At 41.7% G+C, this 21,072-nt stretch overlaps 2 protein-coding genes across 6 annotated transcripts; one reads left to right on the forward strand and one right to left on the reverse strand.

Annotated features, from left to right (window-relative positions):
* The first annotated feature begins 2,293 nt into the window (after positions 1-2,293).
* On the forward strand, positions 2,294-15,628 carry LOC106742851 (uncharacterized protein KIAA0195). Of its 4 annotated transcripts, none has more exons than XM_014616163.1 (24): positions 2,294-2,739; positions 3,020-3,187; positions 3,306-3,440; positions 3,574-3,710; positions 3,861-4,054; positions 4,426-4,896; positions 5,215-5,376; positions 5,450-5,556; positions 6,261-6,352; positions 6,421-6,658; positions 6,842-6,935; positions 7,028-7,245; positions 7,576-7,811; positions 7,895-8,019; positions 8,111-8,259; positions 10,794-10,931; positions 11,430-11,574; positions 11,655-11,863; positions 12,447-12,621; positions 12,833-13,078; positions 13,220-13,463; positions 13,572-13,665; positions 13,798-13,959; positions 14,048-15,097. In XM_014616163.1, the coding sequence occupies exons 2-24, from the start codon at positions 3,024-3,026 to the stop codon at positions 14,118-14,120; spliced, it is 4,008 nt and encodes a 1,335-aa protein (XP_014471649.1). In that variant the 5' UTR covers positions 2,294-2,739; positions 3,020-3,023; the 3' UTR covers positions 14,121-15,097. The 4 variants fall into 4 exon arrangements, 3 of the variants coding, with proteins under 3 accessions (XP_014471649.1, XP_014471650.1, XP_014471651.1); XM_014616164.1 differs by lacking the exon at positions 2,294-2,739 and adding an exon at positions 2,766-2,868; XR_001374296.1 differs by lacking the exon at positions 2,294-2,739 and adding an exon at positions 15,543-15,628 and having other exon boundaries at positions 3,024-3,187; positions 14,048-14,288.
* On the reverse strand, positions 15,101-20,717 carry LOC106742852 (GPI ethanolamine phosphate transferase 2). Of its 2 annotated transcripts, XM_014616167.1 has the most exons (14): positions 20,324-20,717; positions 19,934-20,132; positions 19,649-19,858; positions 19,393-19,581; positions 18,756-19,107; positions 18,374-18,570; positions 18,002-18,247; positions 17,751-17,926; positions 17,233-17,414; positions 16,738-16,891; positions 16,337-16,637; positions 16,071-16,237; positions 15,555-15,847; positions 15,101-15,420 (listed from the first exon to the last, which is right to left on the reverse strand). In XM_014616167.1, the coding sequence occupies exons 1-13, from the start codon at positions 20,470-20,472 to the stop codon at positions 15,595-15,597; spliced, it is 2,775 nt and encodes a 924-aa protein (XP_014471653.1). In that variant the 5' UTR covers positions 20,473-20,717; the 3' UTR covers positions 15,101-15,420; positions 15,555-15,594. The 2 variants fall into 2 exon arrangements, with proteins under 2 accessions (XP_014471653.1, XP_014471652.1); XM_014616166.1 differs by having other exon boundaries at positions 15,101-15,847.
* Between the last annotated feature and the right edge of the window lie 355 nt (positions 20,718-21,072).

Raw genomic sequence — 21,072 nt, forward strand, 5'->3', positions numbered from 1 at the left:
CCCTCAATTCGATGCATTTGATCCAACGATTTTCTAGGTTTTTTATGCCTTCAGTGAAATGCGACTTGTCCAAAGCGGAAAAATAGTCGTTCACAGCATCTATCACAGCGGGGTCCGACGAAAACTTTCTCCCGGATAGCCATCTTTTCAAATGCGGGAACAGGAAGAAGCCACACGGCGTTAGATCCGGGGAATACGGCGGATGGGGAATCAACTCGAATTTCAATTCGTGTAATTTCGCCATCGCGACGGTCGATTCGTGCGCCGGCGTTCTGTCCTGATGGAACAGAATTCTCTCCTTGGCCAAGTGTGGACGTTTCGTCTTGATTTCGGCGCTTAAACGTTGCAACAAGCCAGCGTAATACTCGCCGCTTGTTGTCTCTCCCTTTCCCAAGAAATCGATAAAAATTATCCCGTGATAGTCCCAGAAAACCGTCGCCATCACCTTGCCGGCCGACGCTGGGACTATCTTCGTCCTCTTCGATGCCGGTTCATCTCTCGAACACTGTATCGACTGGCTCAGCTCAGGTGCACAATGGTGAACCCAAGTCTCGCCGACGGTTACAAAACGCCGCAGAAAATCGTTGCACCTGAAACGCTCGAGACACGATTTCGAAATGTTCAATCGGACACGCTTCTGATCCACCGTCAGCAAACGCGGCACCCATCGCGTACTCAACTTCCTCATGTTCAAGTGTTCGTGCAGGATGACGTGGGCACGTTCGGACGAGATGTCGGCAGCTTCTGCCACCTCGTTCAGGGTCAAACGCCGATCGTCCATCACGATCTGGTGAACCAGATCGATCTTTTCGTCGGTCGATACTGCTGTTTCCCGTCTGGTATATTCCTCGTCAGAAGTATAACCAGCCCACGTGGTCACCGTGGAAAACGAAGGAGACATCTCACCGTATACCGCGTCCAGTTCGGCTTTGATTTCGCTCGGCGATTTCCCCTTCGCGTGAAGGAATTTTATCACAGCCTGATATTCGATTCTGCTCATTGTTGAGTAAACTGTGACGGATGTTCGATTTGAGAGACCTTCTATCATAGAAAAATTAGATACGGATATGTTATACGGCGTGGGAGCGTAAATATGGTAGAATAGAAAAATTAGATGTTAGGACGAGCGAAAAAATTTGGCGTAGGCGTTTGTCAGACTGCCATCTATCAGACTGCGATAGAACCGTGAAGCAAGTACTTGCTCCTTCCTGGTCAGGCCGGAAACTTTTCAATTGACTCGTAGTGTAAGATCTATTGGATGTTAAGTTGATTCGGTGCCTTTAAATTGAAGGTGTGTCTCAAAATTCACTACCAGTACTCAAAATCTGTAATTTATATCGTGTGTACCATAGATTTTCGGCACTGATAGTGAATATCGAAACACAGCCTAATGCTCGTTTCTACCGTCATGAATTTAAATCTAATCGACGATCAACTCATTGGAATTGACCAATCACATTGATCGGTTTAGCCAATTGGCTAATGCGATTGGTCAATTCCGTTGAATTGATCGGCGATTAGATTTAAAGGGGTCATCCCGTGTGACGACCGTTTTTTTAAGGTTTTTTTGCATTTTTTTGCGGCGAAATGAAAAAATACAGAGCTTCCAAATTTTTACTATATATTTATTACATCTTAAACTATATGTGTAAATTTTTTTATTTAAAAATATGGCGTCGATGGCGAGTTACATCACTGGAATGGCACCCATGTAAAAAAAGCAGACAAACGGTGCCGGCAGACTGGTTTATCGAAAATCAAAAAATCAAATTGCATTTTAATCTATAGGTGAATGGCTATCGTGGGAACTAGGATTTTTTGAAAATATTAAAAATTCAATTTTTCGCATGCTTTTAAAAATTATAACTCAAAATATCATGATTTTTTGCGACTATTTTTTTATGCGGACAGAAAACGGTTCAATATTTTTTAAAAATTCTAGTTCTCACGATAGCCACACATGTGCTGAATCTACCATTAAAATTTTATTTAAATCCATTGAACCGTTTTCGAAAAATCATGGGCACCAGTTAAAAAAATCCTTTGCCAAAATTACTTTGCCAGTATATTCTATGCATGCTCTAGATTAGATTTATGCAAAAAAAAATCGATGACCCCTTAAACCGCGATGGTAAAAACGAGTATAAATCAATCATAGCTCTATTTTCAAATTCAAATATCTTCCCGCCGTTTTGGGATCTTAAAGTGCCAACCTCAACTCTTGGAAACGTAGAGATGTCGCCACACTACATAATCTACGAAACAAACTCCATTTAAAACCCGTATCAGACGGATTGGGGATTGAGATTGAATTTTAAATTGAGCCAATCAGTGCAAAGTTAGCTGATTCTGATTTCCTGAAATTTAATGCACTTTGTGCCGATTGGTCGAATTTCAATTCAATCTCGATCTCTAATCCATAATCTGATACGGGCTTTAATGGATATCAGATTGTCGCGTGTTAGGTGCCGCGTACGGTATAAATCCTCCGTTACTACACCTTTCTCAACTCAACAGTGCGCAAAGTTCCACTGAAACCGTGGTCTATGCACGCTAAGATCGCGGCCATGCGAAATATGTTTTGAGTCGTACTTATTGCGGTTTCGACTGGACTCTGAAAATGATGGAATTCTCCTTGCACTGCGAATAAATTAAAGGCAATTTCAAAAAAACTCCCCCTCCCCCCCCCCTGTGTATCGAACACGTGTAGGAACGAGTAGCGAGTGTCCAAAGGAAAAAGTAAGTTTGCGAAATTATAACCTTAACATTCCTGGAGCCTGTTATATACTTCCATTTATATTTATGATTTGTGGTGATATTATTAGCAACGTGGTGATATATTATTAGTGATTGTATTATTGATTGCTGGTAATTCCGTGTTTCCTCAACGACAGCTATTAACGTTTCAAACTTAACACATGCGTTGTCACTTGATAGAGTGGCTCAAGTTGTAAAGTACACAAATATTCTGCGAAAGCATTGGTATCGTATACGTTAATTACCGATTAACATCTCGTAGAAAAATGGAGGGCGATCGACTAACTAGCAAAAGTCCTAAAGAGGACGATGATGTCAAGGCCAAGTTCAAGGAAATTTTAGGCTTGAGCACCACAGTAGCTTTGAATACGCTGCACCGTGATGTTGAACGGGTCCTGCAGGAGTATGAGGAGGATCACAGGAGAAACAAGTACAACAATTGTGATTATTTCGTGCAAACGTCCAATGTTCAGGCTAGATGTATCAATGTATGCCTTGATGTACATTATGATATGTCAGTGTATTCATACTGCAATAATTGTGTTCAGGAGATTCAAAGCTTGGTTGAAGGATGCCTTACATCATCGCAGCCAATACACGACTCTCTGTTGGACTTCAGCCCTCGCATTGCTAGTTAATGCTGTCATTCTCATTGTTGCATTCTTTACACTCAATGAAACATGGTACATATATAGCAGTCTAAAAGCTTACGTAAAAACTTTCGCTATCTCTCGTCTCGTCCTGTCTAACTAACCGTACTGTCTGTCCGTTGATGTCAATGACACTCGTGTTCCATAAATGAGTATGTCATTGCAGGTATTCTACACTGCCGTACCAAGGACTGATAGTCTGTTGTTTAGTACTATTAAATTTTATTTTAGTGATGTCGGATAACAAATTACGACATGAGGAAATTCCTCATAGGGTAAAGATACTTCTCGACCAACTCAGTGGTGAGTGTATTCGAACGACTTTGATATGTATTTTACTTGTTCATTCGCATTCATGCGCTGAATTCATATAGAAATTTTATAAGTGAACAAATTGTCTCCTGCACTGTGACAGTGTCGTCACACACACATAATTGCACTCTGACATTGTAGTCGCACGTTCCACGTGTCGATGGAGGCGCGAGAACTACCCTCACCTGTGTAGTCCACAGTCACCTTGCCTGACGCTGCAGTGGACGTATCGCGATGGTGAGATAGTCAATCTTCCATGGGCTTTGTTAGTGGCTGGTGACATAATCGTGATGAAGCCTGGCCAGCAAGCACCCGGATACTGTGTACCGTATAACGTACGTAAATTGAAAGGAACAAAATGTCCATTAAGAGCTTATATACGGATATCGTAGTGCAATGAAGATTTAAATGAAGAGATCTTTGAAATGATATGAAAACATTGTGTATACACAATATTTGTGATTTAATCATTGAAGGGGATCCGACTTTGGATCGAAACGTTCGATAATATATTATTATCGTACAAACAAAAGATTTATATCACGTTCTAGGTCACATTCTAGGTTGCGGCTTTAATGGCTACTTAATTCCTTCCGATTGAATATCGATAGAACAATCTTAATTTATCTATCTTAGTACATGAGTTATTTCTTTGTAGCGCACACGAAAGCTCACAGTATGCACTCTCACCCGGATATTCTTTTAGGATGCGGAAGCACCGGTATTGCACGCCAGGGAGGTGTACAGTCCCGCTGTGCACGGCGCCAACGAGATTTTCTCGACGCCGCAGGCCCGCGTGCCCCTGAAAAATAAGATCTACAAGCTCCAGGAGACACCGTACTTGATGAACCTGCGTATGGCGTTGGACCAGGCGCTCGACCGGCCAGTGACCTATCATAACCGTAAGCGCCACCTCCTGATGATCTGCTGCATCGAACACCTGGCATATCCGATACTCCTGATCGTCGTTCTCGTGGTCAATTTGCTTCGCCACGTCTATGTGGCCGATTACTTTGGCACTGGCCACTGGAGCGAGATGTTCCTGCTACAACCGGTAGCCGTGAGTCTTCCTCTGTTGCCGTTAGTATTCCCCGCCTGTTGGATATCCCTCAATTGCTTCGGAATGGCTCGTTTTAAGGCGTTATTCAGGCTGTACCTGTCCTCTAAGAAACTTCAGGTTGGTGTGACATTCAACTTGTGGAGGGCGCACGAAAATCGAGTAGAGGCGCCTTGTCTCAATTACTTTTCAATTACAATTTCAATTTTCAATTAAATTTTTCAATTAAATTTTCAATTACAATTTGATATATTTGATAAGAAATATATAAGAATCTGTTGTTTTTCAAAACAATTGTTTCTACTGTTAGAAACTGCGTCTCCAAATCCGTTCTCAGTCTCTATTCTATTTTTATTAAGTATCAATCGGATTTCTATTTGCGATAATATGCAAATAACGAAGGATACGTAGATTCTCTATAGATTTTTACAAACCTAGTTTGTAGATCCTTTCGAAGACGCGGATATCAATGGTCCCAATCACCCGGAGGTAGTGTACAACGGGCTTGAACTCAAGGATTACTTTTTCGATATCCTTTGTGGCAAGGAGCACATGATGTCGAGGTCCGCGAGCATTTTGCACGTTCTAGGCTCCGTGACCGTGAGTATCGTTGTGAAAGAGCGTCGGACGATCATCCGTGCATCATATGATACAACAATTTGTATCTCCGCAGGCGTTGTGCTGCGTAGACAAGAAAGGAATTCTGTCGTGGCCTAATCCTACAGCAGAGAAAGTATTCTTCCTGCGTAACACCAATAACACTCTGTCGCCGAGCTCCAGGTATAATCTTCTATAATTCGTAATTATATATATTTGATTATTTCAGCTACATATTAACATATTTCATCCTTTTTTTTAATCATACTCAATATCTACTATATAAATATCTTAAACATCTTGAACATAACATTTATTACTTATAATAATTATCTTTATTATCACATATCTTACACTATTCCTACAACTTTATCTTATATTACAATTTTCCTACTCCTTTCCTTTCTTACCCGGATGAGCTCCAGATAATCGTCTTGCAGTCACTCAGCTGTGTCTACACTCATGAATTAGAACTTCTAATGTCCAAGTACCTTTGGCATTTCTACCAAATGTACTTAGTATTTTGCACTCTGAAGGACCTAAATATAAGAAAATATCACAGGAGAAATTCATCGTTCGTCGAGATGAAGCAGAAAAACACCACGTAATTTGTGTTTGTAAAATTCAAGGATCAAGGATAACTTTTACTGAATTCCGATTAAGCTAATCAAAGTTTTAATTTTGCTGTCAGTCAAGCGTTGACCCGCCCTATCCTGTTGACACGGATAGAAATTATGGACTTCTCGACTTTATTGTTGAATGACAAGTTACAGAAGTGGAAACTGGTGCTGGCAATTTTCATCGTCATTCGACTAGATTAATCGGAGTTTGACGATGAAAGTCATTCTAGAGAATGTCTCAGGGAAAATGGTTCCGTTGCTTTGCAGTACTGGCAGCGTGGACAATAAGACCGCCGAGAAGAATCAGGAGTCCGAGGAGACCCAGGTGAATTCCAACCGGACGTCCTACGTGCAACACGGTAAGGAGATTGTAAGAAGGAAAGTTTGGCACGACACGGACAGACCGAGCCACATACCTGCTTTGCAGATATGTCGCACTCGACCGCCGAAGTCCTGGATCTCACGCACGATCACGCGCTGCCGTTTCGACTTCAGTTCGACGACCACTCCTGGCGGCAGCATTTGAACTCCCTCAAACCGCTCGGCCTGGCGATTCTCCTCAACACGTGCAACATGGACACGCAGGAACACTACATGCAGTTCTGCTGTCACGTCACCTGCGAGGCTCTCTACAACGAGAATCTGGTCCCGGTGACGAACAGACGGTACGGTGTTCACGATCGCTCCTCTCTCTCTCTCTCTCTCTCTCTCTCTCTCTCTCTCTCTCTCTCTCTCTCTCATTCCGTAGATATATTAGTTCGTTCTCGATCTCTTCACATATTTCTCGCACATTCATCACACACTTAACTGTTCACTTAACAATTATGGATCGTTCGCGTCGTTGACAGTTGTCTGTGCGAACTGGCGAAGCAGATCGGCTTCCAAGATCAGGCGCAGAAGATATTCCAGCTGGAGCAGCAGCTCTCCACATTCAGGCACGTGGTGAGTGTCGACGATATGATCGTTCACGCGTTCGGACGCGATTGCAAAGGGGAAAGTGACGAGCCGGACTATGTTTTTTTTGTCGGCCACAGCAACCGGAAATGGTCAGGCGGGACATCAAGTTTGCACGTTCGCTGAGCATCGCGACGAAGCTCAAGTTCCCGTTTCCTCACATGGTCGCTATGGTCGTGAAAGAGCGCAGCGGCGGCGGCCTGCAATTACTAACGCAAGGAACGGCTGATATCATTCTGGATTCGTGCATCGAGTTCTGGGACGGGCACGATCTCTGTCCTCTGTCTGCGTCAGACAGGTGAGAATTCTCCAGTCAGGAGGGGAAGAGCGAGAAATGACCAGGCGAGCCAGTTACACGGAAGTAAAATGCATAAACCGTCCAAAGGATGGGGAAAGTCGTTAGGAATGTCAAAAATAATCAGTTCTGCATACTGTGTATGATATTTTCGAAATATTCAAACAAATCTTGCAAATCAGTACTCCACTTAATTATTAAAAAAAAAAAATGTTGGAAAATAGTAGAAAAAAGATAAATAGTAAAAAATAAATTAAAGAAATATGTTACATACAAATTTCCGTCACATGGTATCCTTTCCTGTAACGCAGTGCCTTTTTTCTTGCGTCGCAGGAAGAAGGTGCAAGACTTTTATCAGAGGACCAGCCTGACGTCGTACTGCACCGCGTTCGCTTACCGGCCGTTGACACGCGCCATCAGCGACAAGATGTCCGAGATCTATCTGGAACTTCCAGCGGACAGTAAACACTTGTACACACCTCACAGGAGCCCCACTCCCTTGCCGTGGGATTTCAGGAACGTCCTCGATCCCAGGGTGCGAGGCATACTCGGACAGTTTCACTCGACAGGTTTGTCACCGTCAATCGTCACCGTTATTAATTATTTCGGGTATACTTTTTGTTTTTATTGTAACTTTCTATCCTTTGCACAGATTCTTTGTTATGCAACGAGAACAAAGACGACAATGTGAGCGATGTCGAAGGCTGCTTCGAAGTTCAGTGCAACCAGGTCTTTATCGGGATGGTCACTATGCAATATCAGGCGCAAACGGACATGGTTGGTGCGACGCTACTTCGATTTTTAATGGACATCCAAAGCGCGATTATATCCTGGTGTTAATTTGCGACTTGTGTTCGTACTTCGGCAGGTGCAGCTGATCGAACAGTTGGACCGAGCGTGCATAAGGTTCGTTCATTTCAGCAAGGAGAACGAGCTGCGCTCACGCGTCTTCTCGGAGAAGATGGGCCTTGAGAGCGGCTGGAACTGTCACATTTCGCTACTTAGTGAGGGAGCCAGGTAGCGTGCTCAGACGACACGTGTCTCAGTGTCTTTCGAATCTCAGTGTCTTTTTGAACTTTTCATGGGGCATATTCGCGACTTGCTGTCCGTGTCTCTAACACCTGGTGCTTTTTTTTAACTTTTCGATTTCGAGATGTCAAACTAGCGTCAAATAAAAAATTGTCTCCGAATTCTCCGAATAATTTTCCGAGTAATTGTTGAGTGAAATTTAGTCGGGATTAATTGTGAGATCGGCGTGTTGATACAGTCCTCCGATTATGTAATAACACGGGTCGGCAAAAAAATTGTTTTAAATAACTCTAATCAGACTAGGTGTTTTTAATAGATTTTCGGTCTGAAGAAACAATATACACTGACCAAATTGCTCTATTATGTAAGTTTTAAAGTTATTTCAAAGTTATTTAAGATGAGGAATCAGCGATTCATAAGAAAAAGAAATATATAATAAATTATTATTACTTATCTAAATACATTCTTACTATTAAAGTGTCAAAATTTGAATAACTTGTTTAAAAAAAACTTTCATATTGAAATTTAGTAAAAACTTCTTTCATTCTAAAGAATTTGTTTTATTAACCATTTTAGAATTATACTTTTTTTTTTATAAATTTCATAAAATTTTAAGATTTTGTTATAAAGAAAGAAAGACCCATAATTCGACTATTCGTTCTCATTAATCTTGCCAAACATGAGAAAAGTGCCTGCTTTTATTCGCATTGTATCCTTAATAAACCAACATTTTTGCTATTTGTGAGATGATTTTTATTCTTTGTTAATAAGAAACCAATGTGTAAATAAAAAAATTCACCTATTTTTATTATTTTATTAACGGTTAATGATTTATTATACTAAATTTCTCACCTAAAAATTCAAAATAACTTCGAAACCTGATGTGATGGGGCAATTTGGCCAGCGGCATTGTTTTGTGTAACCGAACATGTATAAGAAAACACTTATTCTGATTAGAGTTGCTTGGCACCAATTTTTTTGCAGGCCCGTGTAATTATCTAATCAGCAAGCTGTCGTTGCGAGGCTCGTAATGTAAAATGTGTCCATGTATATTGCAAGAGACAACAATGGCTGTAGAGATATCCGCATATGCCCCTGTCGTATATGTTTGTCTATACGTCTTCTATATTCGTTACTATTAATTGTGATTTGTGCATGTTTGATCGTTATCGCACAGAGTGCCTTGACGAAACGTTCAAAGCTTCAAGTTTCACAGTCCGAGGATCGAGATTCTCCGAGACTCGGAGATTCGTCGAGATCCGAATGTGAGGAAGCTTTTCAACATCACACTTGAGGAGCGAATAATTTCGAGTAAATTTCTCGCCCTTGATTTTCCACGACATCCTGTGCGGTGTTTCCAATCTCGAACGGATAATACGCATTCATTTGGCTGCAGTGTTCTAATATCTGATATATATATATATTAATACCTCATTATTTGTACAGGGTGTCCATTCGCAATCTTGATTATTTTATCAAGCTCTCTTTATTATTTGCTTATCTTTCGCGATGTTTCTTCATTGTCGTCATATTCGTGCCTTGAACGAAAAAGGATCTTCGGTATCTTTGGTTCTTACTAGAGAAGAAGTCGCGGTTTCCGCAAACATTTTGGGAACTTTGCGAATCGACACCCACGATAATCGGATTACATAATACACTTGCATACGAAGAAGAATACACATTCATGTACTTCAGTGTAACTAACACACGACAACATTAGGTCTGAGAGTCCAGTGGGTTGGTGGGTGAGCCAGGCGGCAGCCATGTCCTCACCCACTCCCTCACCCACGGCCCAGTCTCATCAACCTAATTACTCCTGCATGGACGAGGCCAGCCACTTGCTTAATCGTGCCTTACCTCGGTACGTACCTCGGTACGTTATGCTGATTACATGCGGAAGATATAGTTGACAGCGTACGTAAGCGTTGCCTGGTACAGAATCCGACCTTTGTCCGATTCGTTTCTCGAGAAGAGAAAAGGAGGACTTACAAGAGACAACGTTAATCCTAGAATACACGTTCCATAAAGAGAAAAAGATTTCTTTAGATTTTGTATTTCTATTTATCTGACTAAAATTTGTTTTATAGAAACAACATATACGAAATATTATTTGTTTGGATGCAATAAAATTTGTTAAATTTAAAGAAATCGTTTTCTCAGTGTACAAGGACGAGCAAGATCTCGATGAGATTAAATCGAGCACTGTCGAGGGAGAAATTCAAGTTTCTTCAAGAAGAGAAAGTACTGAAAATATTCGACAAGACTCGAAAGAGAGAGAGAGAGAGAGAGAGAGAGAGAGATCTGCCGTGCATCCTAGGATTAATCATTCGCAAGAAATGTGCAGCATGACGAGATTTTCATTCATTTGTCGCGAGAGCTTCGTCGAGTCCGCAGGGACTTTTGCAACAAGCTAACAAGCACCCGTGGCTTCTTCGCATCGGTGTATTTCTATCGATCACTTGTAACCGAGCAGAGAAGAGTGCACTAAACGGCATTCGCTTTATGGATCCTTTTCGTTTTAGCACCAACCTGAACAACAGCCGAGCCATGAGCATGTCGGCACCGAGCGCCATCAACACGGACTTCACGACGGTGAAGTTCGACGACGAGACCACCGAGTGGAACGACACGTCGCAGGTGAAGAGCGCCATGAGCCACAGGTCCGTAAGCGCAAGATGCAAACCCTTGTGTGTATTTCAGATTATTAATAACATATTTATGAGCGCGAGCGTGGAGTGGTAGACAGCGCACCAGTCTGCCGTGCTTAGAGATCCTGGGTTCGATTCCCGGCAGAACCAGCAAATTTTCATTCGCTCGTAGCCCCTCTTCGGTGGCTTTGGCAAACCACCAAGAGTAGTATTATTCGTGCCATGAAAAAAAAACCCCTCTCCAATTGCCGTTCGGAACTGACGTTTAAACTGTAGGTTCCGTATGCATGTGTATAATCTGCGTGCACACCACATGCATACGTAAGAGAGAAGTAGGCCTCTAAGAGGCTGTAACGCCAATGGAAGAAAAATAACGTAATTATACAGGATGTGTGGAGTGTTTTATACAAATAACAACTGCATGTATTTTAAATTATTGATCGTTAGGTCGCGCGCAGATTATACGCCATTGTCGCAGATAGAAATTAGAGACGGGAAATTGGTCCACAGGGAACAGGATACCGTGAGAAGCGAGGACAGCGTTTTAGTGCAGAGCGTCGACCTGGGGTCGGGTCAAGAAGGCTGGAGGTCCATAAGCTGCCTCACCGACAGCACGGAACAGAGCGCACCGGTCAACTTTGATCTGTCGAATAGAGTAAGCGGATTAAGATCTTTAGACAAAGCTCGATTTCGCAATACGCAATGTGTTTTATCGTCTTACCTACCCAAACGCAGGCCAAATTGCCGAGGGGTATAGATAAGATACGGCCGCATATCGAATTGATAGACAATGTACCTTTATTGGTGTCGTTGTTCACCGACTGCAACACCACGGTGACCCGCGAGATGCTGCACATCATGCAGGATTACGGCGAGGTGGTGTGCGTGCTCGGCTCTTCCGCCAACGCGGAGAACATGCCGATCTTCATGCAGGCCGATGCTGGGTAATTCCGTTCGTTGTTATCCGCCGAATTCGTGTGAGAACGAAAATCGTGTGAGTTGAATCTTTCCTGAAACTCGCCTCAAGTCGAAATCTTATCGATAAAATTTCACTAATATATCAACTTATCTACATAAATTAATAACATAACATTTTATTAATGAAATTAAGATTGTACCTTCCAGAAGATTTATTTTATTTATTTTATTTTATTATATTACAAAATTTATTTTATTTCTTATATTACAGCATGAGCACGAGAAAAAAACTCTTTTTTGAGCACAAAGCGAAAGGAACAAAGAAACAAAAAGGTGCATAAAATGACAATGAAGACGTGAGAAAAGAAAAGAAAAACATAAAAAAATGATATACGTTTCTATGAGTAGCGAACTTAATTTGCCAACTCGTTAATAAATATTTTGGACGATAATATTACAGGCTTTAGGCAGACTTTTGGAAAACTTGAAGCTTAAATTTTGAAAAAAAAATGTTAAGAAAAAATCCAGCTGACTTTCGCTCTCACCGATTCAGTTGCAATGGTCGACCGTACTTCAGAGCTCGCTAAAGAATTTGAAAATTGCTCGCAGAGTGGCGGTGGAGCCTTTGTATCCGCAAGTATGTCAGAAAGTGCCAGTACTGGTACCCACCACGGAGGACCAGGGAATTTCTCCCGTCGATCTGAGCAGAGCCTTGAACTCCGTCGCGTGCTCGTTGAGCGTGAAACGCGAGGACCCCGTGGCGATCTTCCATCTCATTATGGAGGTACAACGATTTTCTCTCGATCGAATGGACATATCGACGAATTTTAATTGTCGAATTTTTAGAAATTGCTCGACCAATGCTACGTAGAAATAAACAACTTCGACAGTAATTTTTCAAGATCAGCGGAATGCGATGAAAAGATATTAGAGTCGATCTAACGGTCAGACGAATAAATTCTGCCAATCGAACACGTCCTTCTCTTCACTCGCAGGCGCGTCATTACATGAGAAGCCTGTGGAACTGCGTGCAATTCTGGCTCTGCTGTACAGTCACCCTCTCGTTCACACAAGCGCTCTCAGCGTTCTTACTATTACCGCCGCTGTTCTCCGTTGACCAAGTGATGTGGCTGTGCTGCCTAATTATTCCCATGCTGTCGATATCCATGATCGCTACGCCGATAGACGCGACGATCATGCAACGGGCGACCGGGAAGAATCAGTGTATAGTCAACGGAGAGGTGAGCAGTTACACGATAGACGGTCTTTGTTGCAGATTTTTCTCAAAATTGCACCGTTTACGAGATATTCGACTGTATCCACATTTTTGCCCATCCTATATATACAATATATATATATATATATATATAAATTGTAATCAGGTGGCGTTGTTCGTACTATGGTGCTACGGCAGCAAGTTCCTGCCGACGGTGATCACAGTGATCCTGTCGCAGTGCGTCTCGTTTCTGGCGCTCTGCCCTATCTACGCGGCGCACAATAACTCCAAGTGCCTGTACATATACCCAGACGTACGAGGCCAAGTTTCTTGGGGCGGCTGGGGCGGCACGCCGAGCGTCGTTTTGGTCGTGCAGCATTTCGCCCTCGCTCTCATAGTCTTACACTTTGGTAATCGCGTCTTGACATTATTATTTGTGCATTGATACACCTATACGTGCGAGAGAAACCTAGTAAAGTTCAGAGGTTTGTTACTAATGGCTGCTTCTCCTCTCACAGTGACGATATCCGTCAGCTTCGTGCACAGGGAGTACTCGATATGGAAGAAACATCCTGTTAACAACTACATATGGTGTCTCAGTGCACTTATCGTGTAAGTACGAAGCGTGTGAATTAAATATCGAGTAGTGAAACTCACTATCTTGACCGATAACGAGGCTTCCGGTTCCTTTTCGGATCTTTCTTTGCTAATTACTTGTTATGTATACTCATTGTCACGTTACAGATTGTGCGCACAGGCAGCGTTCTCTGGCGCAGCGTTCTGCAAGTTTTGGAAGGAGGAAGGCAAGGATATTGAAGACTTCCCCGTGCACCTGGCGTTGTTCTTTCTGCTCTCTATCCCGCTAACGTTTGCCATCAACGAGTTGATCAAGTGGCAAGAGATTAAGTAAGCCTGTATTCGGCCTCTTCGATCTATATCAACACTTTTCTTCCACTTTATCTTACGTTAACGTTCCTCTCTCTCTTTCTTTCAGAGTGAATGTTAGGTATCAAAAAAGAGCGCGTCTGGAATTCGGCACGAAGCTGGGGATGAATTCGCCATTTTAGTCTAATCGTTTCGTCACTTCGCACATCCCGTAGAGCCGGATGTGTCCGCAAGAACTGTAGAGATCAAGCTACCAAGCGAGAACTCGAAAGACAGTCTCAGTCACCAATCAACGCGGAGCTCCATGTACTTACGGCCCCGTGCCAAATATTGCCAAAAAAATGATAGAGGTCTGAACAAAGTAACGGTATTTTTATATAATAAAATGTGTGTGTATTTAAATTTTACAACGCGAACGATCACAACAGTAATCATTTGTACAACCGATATTGCCAGGGGGGGGGGGGCACAAGTCGAGCTTTAAACGAGTTTAAACGAGCGCGGTATAGAAATTTACACGATGATGTCGGACTATAGTAAAAATAACCGTGACATGTTGTGTAGTATTTTGTTCGGATAACGCGACTCCGCTCGTGCGCATTGAATTTCCCGCTTTCGAAGATCAAGATGATGTCCCTCCGACTCACAAGCAGCATCGTTAAATTTCACTCGCGCGTCTTCACGAATACAGTCAATTCGACAGTAGTGAATAATTTCGTGATGAATCGGAGACACATCTTGTACTTAGCAATGCCTTTAGTATTAATAGTGTACCTGTACATAAGAAGAGAGATGTTCCTATGAAGGATAATTTATTTGTGATTGTGACGCGAGGCTAGTGCAAATCTTAGGGAATTCTCAGTATCAGTAAGTGTGTCTTGCGAGAGATTACCATTATAAAGAAGTAGTTTGCGTGAAAAAGCGTTACGAATTCCACATTTAGGAGCTAAAGAGAGCCGTCATGGAACTATTACTTTCAATCACAACGGAAATTTGCATTTCCAACTAATTTATAATCTAATTTTTGAATCTCCCACGTTTCTCTTTGGACTTTATTATACATAAATCTGAGTACAATACTATGTGTGCATAATATTAGTAAGTTATATAAATTATATATTACAAAATTATACACGTGTATATATATATATATATATATATATATATATATATATATATTAAATATATCATACATAATATTTTTGCACAAGTTATCCTTGATCTCGTAACTTGAGCTACTTTCATAGCTTCGTTTCAATTGTCATCGGCTGTTCGACCGTTTTAGATAAGTACAAGTCTTTCCGAACAGTTCCATGTGCTGCGTCTCTTGATCTCTCGTTGGTAAGAAATGGTACCAATGTACTTCGGTTGTGATTGATAATAGATAGACGAGATGATGAGATGGTCGCATCCTGTTCAGAGGACTCCTCGAATTCCTTCTGATCGAGCGAAATGCGACGATTGTCGAGATCCTTTTTTTCCCTTTTTAAAGCGAAAATAAAGTTTCCGTTGAACAATATGACCACTGTCGTCGCACATTTACTTATACCACTAAATGTCCGTTAGTATAGTATAGTTAGTATAGTACATTAATTTCTGTACAGTCAATATCGTACTTCCGGAATGGCTCTCGGTCGAGTATTGAAATTCGTGCGATCAGAACTGCGACGTCGTCGATGTTGATGTGCTGTAATTGGGTGTCATTGCACGTTGCAACTTGATTACTATCAACACCAGTAGTGTGCTGCAGCACATTATCACGGAGTACATCGACTCGTACAATAATTTCGGCGAGAACACCGACCAGACGAACAGATGGTGACGCTGTGCTGTGACTATGATTGTGTAAACGGTCATCGTGAACAGTCTCCACGTGACGTAAGTCTTGCTGGTTCGCACGACAGCGTCGCTGTACGGATAAAAATCGATTCTTTCGTTAATAACGCGATCCAGTTTATCGAAAATAAAATATTTGATCAATGATCGTAAAATATTTTATATGTAAAATATTTTTTTCCTTATCCAGGTAGAACAAATTTCCGGTCATCCCATCGGGGTGCGAATTTTGCTCGCAACAGCGAGTAATGACACGATCGAATTTACAGATTCAGACGGTAATACGGATTACTTACGAGTGCGTTTCATTCAACTGTCGGTAATAAATGAGCAAGAAGTAAGCCAAGACAGGGGCAGAATAAGTGTTGACGATTAAGTACGCGCTGGTGACGAAGGGCACATAAGAACGCAGGCCGATGTACCCCGCCGCGACGTCTACGCTTGCGAGGCTATTGGAGTTGCCCTGAAACGTGTTGCGTGATGTAACTCGTTAACTTTAGGAGGCGAAGCGAGTTTGATAAGAAATTAAATACAATCTAATTTTCACACATCGGAAAAATACCTGGTAAAAATAAAATACGTTGCCGAGCCAGTAATGCGCGAAAACGCTGAGATCGAGTAAATTATTCTCCCTTAGTACGGTGTCTATCGTTGAGCTCGCGACGATCTGCATCGGCAATAGGATCACATTGTACGGCTGGTGCAACATCGCCGAGACCATCACCCAAGTATTAATCATGAAGAACAGCATGGTGCTCGTGAAACGCTTCCTGTTGTATTTGATCGTTAATCTCACGCGGTAACCGCAGCTTATGAGAAACAACGCTGTTATCCCCCAAAACGTTTGCACTTCGTATATCCCGCTGCGGACAAACAAATTCAGTTAACCCGGTGGTTGGAACGTCATCTCGTTCGCGTGGCTGCTTCTAGGATTAGAAAATCTTTGATGATCTTTTCATGTACCTTGACGAGAAATATGATGGAATCTTGCCGACTGCTCCACTGGCCATGTGGCGAAGATATATGCATACTGCGATCACTGTATTAAGTATTAACGATTGCCACTTATATTCCTTATCCTCGCAATCGTGAGCGATCCAAATTAGAAAAACGAGCGCTGAAAGACCAAGATTTCATTTCGGCTCGATATAAATTTATTCGTGATATCCTATTTATCTCTTATATTTAACTCTCAACCGTGTGGCCGCTCGCCACTTAAACTTCTGTAAACTTTAACGACGCTTCATAGAAAGTTATGAATCCTTTATTTAAACAAAAGAAAAGGATATGTGGAAATAGAGATTATAGGCGAGCAAAGTGTGGAAACATATCAGAAAAAACAATAATGGTTGCGACAATTTCTCAAGTTTTTTTCACTCGTCGTTCAGAATTTACTATTGTTTGTTTCTACCCTCTTTTTCTTTCGTTTAAACTCCTTATCGTACTTGAACAATTTACCAGCGAGCAGCAGGAGCGTCATTCCTACTCTGCTATCGTCATCCTTCAACCAACCGGCTATGTCGGGCAGATGGGCGTACTTATCGCCGGTGCTATTTAGTTTTCGCAGAATTCTGTGTCCTATCAGTAGCAACAATAACTTAATGCAAAGTACGTGGAACTGATGACTAGAATCACTGCAACTTGGATCGTTCGTGATATCAAAAATCGCTGCCCATCGCGGCGGGCAGGAAAATTCATCTGTGGCGCGACGGATGTTCAAATCTGACCTGGATTTTCTCTCCACATTCTTCCGTTTCTTTCCCTTCAAAATCTACGATTGCGAGAAGTCACTATCGGTTTTCCCTGTCGATTTTTACAAATTGCCCAAAATGCCGTAATGGTGGGAGTAACAATACAATTTCTATGCAACGAATGGAGCAATTGCTTGCTTTTTTTCTCCAACCAACATGAAATGTCGTGAATATCTGATGTCCGATTTGAACGAACCTCGTGTTGCAAAAGAGAATTCTACTCACTATCGATGGTACGCGAACCATTTTCCGGAGCAACGATAGAGCAAACACGCAACCGTACTGCTCCAGAAGAAATACCAAGTCTGGTGTTCCTCCTCGACGAAGCTGTTACCAGCAAAGCTCACTACGTGCAATAACGCACCGATCTGGAACACCCGCATCTTCGATCCCTTTTTCACCTGTTACCGGAAAATTCAAGTCGATTGATGTACACGATTTTGAGAAAAAAAAATCTCGAGATAACAAGAGCTTACCTTTATAAGGAACAAGTCGCCGCGTTTCACGCTCGACAGAAAATAACAATTTACGCATAGAATACTGATGACAAGCACGATCAAGAGAAGGCTGAACACACTCGTCGGGTAGAGCGAAGTCGTGTTCTCGGGATCGAGGAAGTAATCTATCCCCAGGCACAAACTCGCGTTTAGCAGGAAGAAGAACGCGGTCCTTTTGAACGTAGACCCAGTAAGGTTTCGTACGACGAGCAAGATGCAAAGTATCTGCCGAAAAGATACAGTACAGGATCACTTTCAAATTCCACAGGTTTGGGAGATCTTCGGACCTCTTCATTTCTCTTCAACGCTCGGATTTCGAGACTACTACGTGTTATACTCGTGTCCACTCACGTGAAAAAGAAAGAATACGGCTGCAGCCATCGAGCGAATGTCGTACTTAACCATACTGGCGATCAAAGTGGCCTTCATCTCCTTGAGGATCGCGTTGTACGAAGAGACGATGTTCTCTACCATCTCGCTCGGCTTTTCGTTCGCATTCAGCCAGCCGATGTGCAGCTTCACGGTGTTCCTGTACTTCCGATGTATATCTGGAACACACATCGTGTTTCAATCTTCCTCCATAAACTCTGAATATTCACTCGATATCGAAACATAAAGTCATAAATCAAAGTAAAATTTCTTCGAATCCCGTATTTTTTTATCCCAAACATCTCTTGTCATCTTTGTAACGTCCTGTATAAATAGACACGGTCAATAAGTGTTAGGCACTTACTTTGTGACTCGCTGGTGACGAGTCTCCGGAAATGGTTGAACAGCTGCTTGGTGTTGTAATAGAGAAGAAAGAGTCTCTTGGAGTCGGAAAGATCGTAGATACTATCCAAGAAGACGGAGCCGAGGTTTATCGAGGGAATGGGTAGTCCCATAGCGACCGAAAGCGTCGCCGCTATGTCGAGCTGCTCAATTTCGATTGGCTTCGATTCATTCTTCCGCGTGGGACAGCGAACTTGTCCTATCATGACGAACGGTACCGTCGTCTCCTGCAGCGTCGAACCGCCGTGGCCGCCTGAGTCTTTCATCCCGTGATCGCCACAGACGACGAAAAGTGAAGGAGTGCTGTTGTCGTTCTAAAAGTGGACAAAGTCGTGATAATAACAGTGATTGCGTTTATTGACGGTCTGTTAATAGTCAGATCTTATATTTAAGGCTGTCTCAAGTTTATCTTCAAATGTTTCGTAGCCAATGAAATGAACCACACAGCATCTGAAGATTAAGGCGATCTTATATATAAGATCTGATTGTGAATACCAGCCTAGATCGCGTATTTTTTTTTTCTTTTTAGCATATGAAAGGAATTAGCAAATTCACTCATTTCTTCCACTTTCATCTCCTTATTTTCATTAAATACTAACCCAATACTGCACTTTACGGGCGATCTGACCGATGATCTCGTCCATTTCCTGTAGCTTGGGCTTAATTGATGCACCGAATGGGCCTTCGACGTGACCGATGTGATCGAGTCCAAGATAATGCAGAATCATTACGGACCAGTCTTCGTTACTCAGTTCGCTCTGCACGTGTCGAGTCACATTATTGTCCACCTATTGGTAGGATTGATAACTCAATAAAGAAATCACAGACAAGATAGATTGTGCGTGTATTAATCACCTCTGTAAAATCTGTAACAAAAAACGAAGTTGTGCCATCATGACGCTTGAACATATTGGGAAACAGGGAGAGCCAGGTCTCGTCCCCATAGAACACCAATTTGTGTCCCTGTCTCTTTGCCTGGAGCAACAGGCTGTCACTGGACAGAGGTTTACTTCCAAGGTTAAGTACAACATCCACAAAATTCGGCACTGTGCCAGTCATCATGGCCTATATCCCAAAATAAATGATTTATTGTCAATATAAATCAAATTTTCTTTATTTATTCGTAGATTACTATTTTACCTTTATCCTGGGCATTGTTACTGTCGGAGATTGCAATTTTGCCCGGAGTAAACAACCAGAAGAATTTGCCAGTAAACTACTCGTCATTGGCATGGCATGCTTCCCTACTGGGCTTGCGACAAAATCCCATCTTAGCGCATCAATCACCATAATTATCAACTTCTTCACTACCGGTTTATACAGTATATCTGCCTGTATCCTGAAAATAGCATGAACAAAACATCGAATATAATCTTGAATTATCAATGAACATATTATCAGTGTGATTATCCAGAAAAAATGCACATATTCATAGATTTTAATATTTTATATAGAAAGTAAGGATACAACGAGGATTTTAACGTTATTTATAGCTTATCACAAAAAAACACAAACGTGAGGTTAACTCACCTAACATTCTCAACATGTTGCGGAATATCTTTTCGAGTGGCGATCGTGTCACTATGATGAGCAGTCGGGAAAAAACCATACAGGAACAGAGCAATTGAAATTGGCGCGATCAACAATATGTAAAACAACAGGAGATCATTCGTACGCATCTTTTCATAATTTTACCAACAGCGATAACAGCTGAGCGTCGGGTAGCATAGTCGACTTGTGATTATTCGAGAAATCGAGCGCTCGGCTTTATACATCCGGGAAATTTTGAATTTCTTTGATCAAAATAATATTTAGCTTATTAAAAAAAAATATTAAATGCATTTGGAATACGTATTTTATGACATCTATGTAGGTGAAAAATGCTTATTATATAAACAAATATAAGTAAATATTAATTGCATGAGTTGTAAAAAATTTAATTATTTATTTATATTATGTATTAAATTCATATTAAATTTATATTCAATTTCTTTATGTTTTGTTTCTATATTAAAATTAATTGTGAAAACATCAATTATATTTTTTTTGTATCAAAGTTAGATGGAAGAAAAAAATTCTACATAATTTTATTCCACGCAAGATTTGGAAGATTTAATTTCTCTTCTCTGTAAATGAGAAAATTGTAGATTGCGTCTAAGAAAATGTCCACGACATTTTCATGAGATTTCCTTATGTATAATTGGAAACACGAGTCATCGCGGCCGAGCCGCAAGTTTTGCCGTTGCAGAGGCGCCCCGTGTAGACGAGCTCGAACAAAT

This window comes from Dinoponera quadriceps, unplaced genomic scaffold, assembly GCF_001313825.1.
Source record: "Dinoponera quadriceps isolate SergipeBrazil2010 unplaced genomic scaffold, ASM131382v1 scaffold781, whole genome shotgun sequence".
NCBI classification, from domain to species: Eukaryota; Metazoa; Arthropoda; class Insecta; order Hymenoptera; family Formicidae; genus Dinoponera; species Dinoponera quadriceps.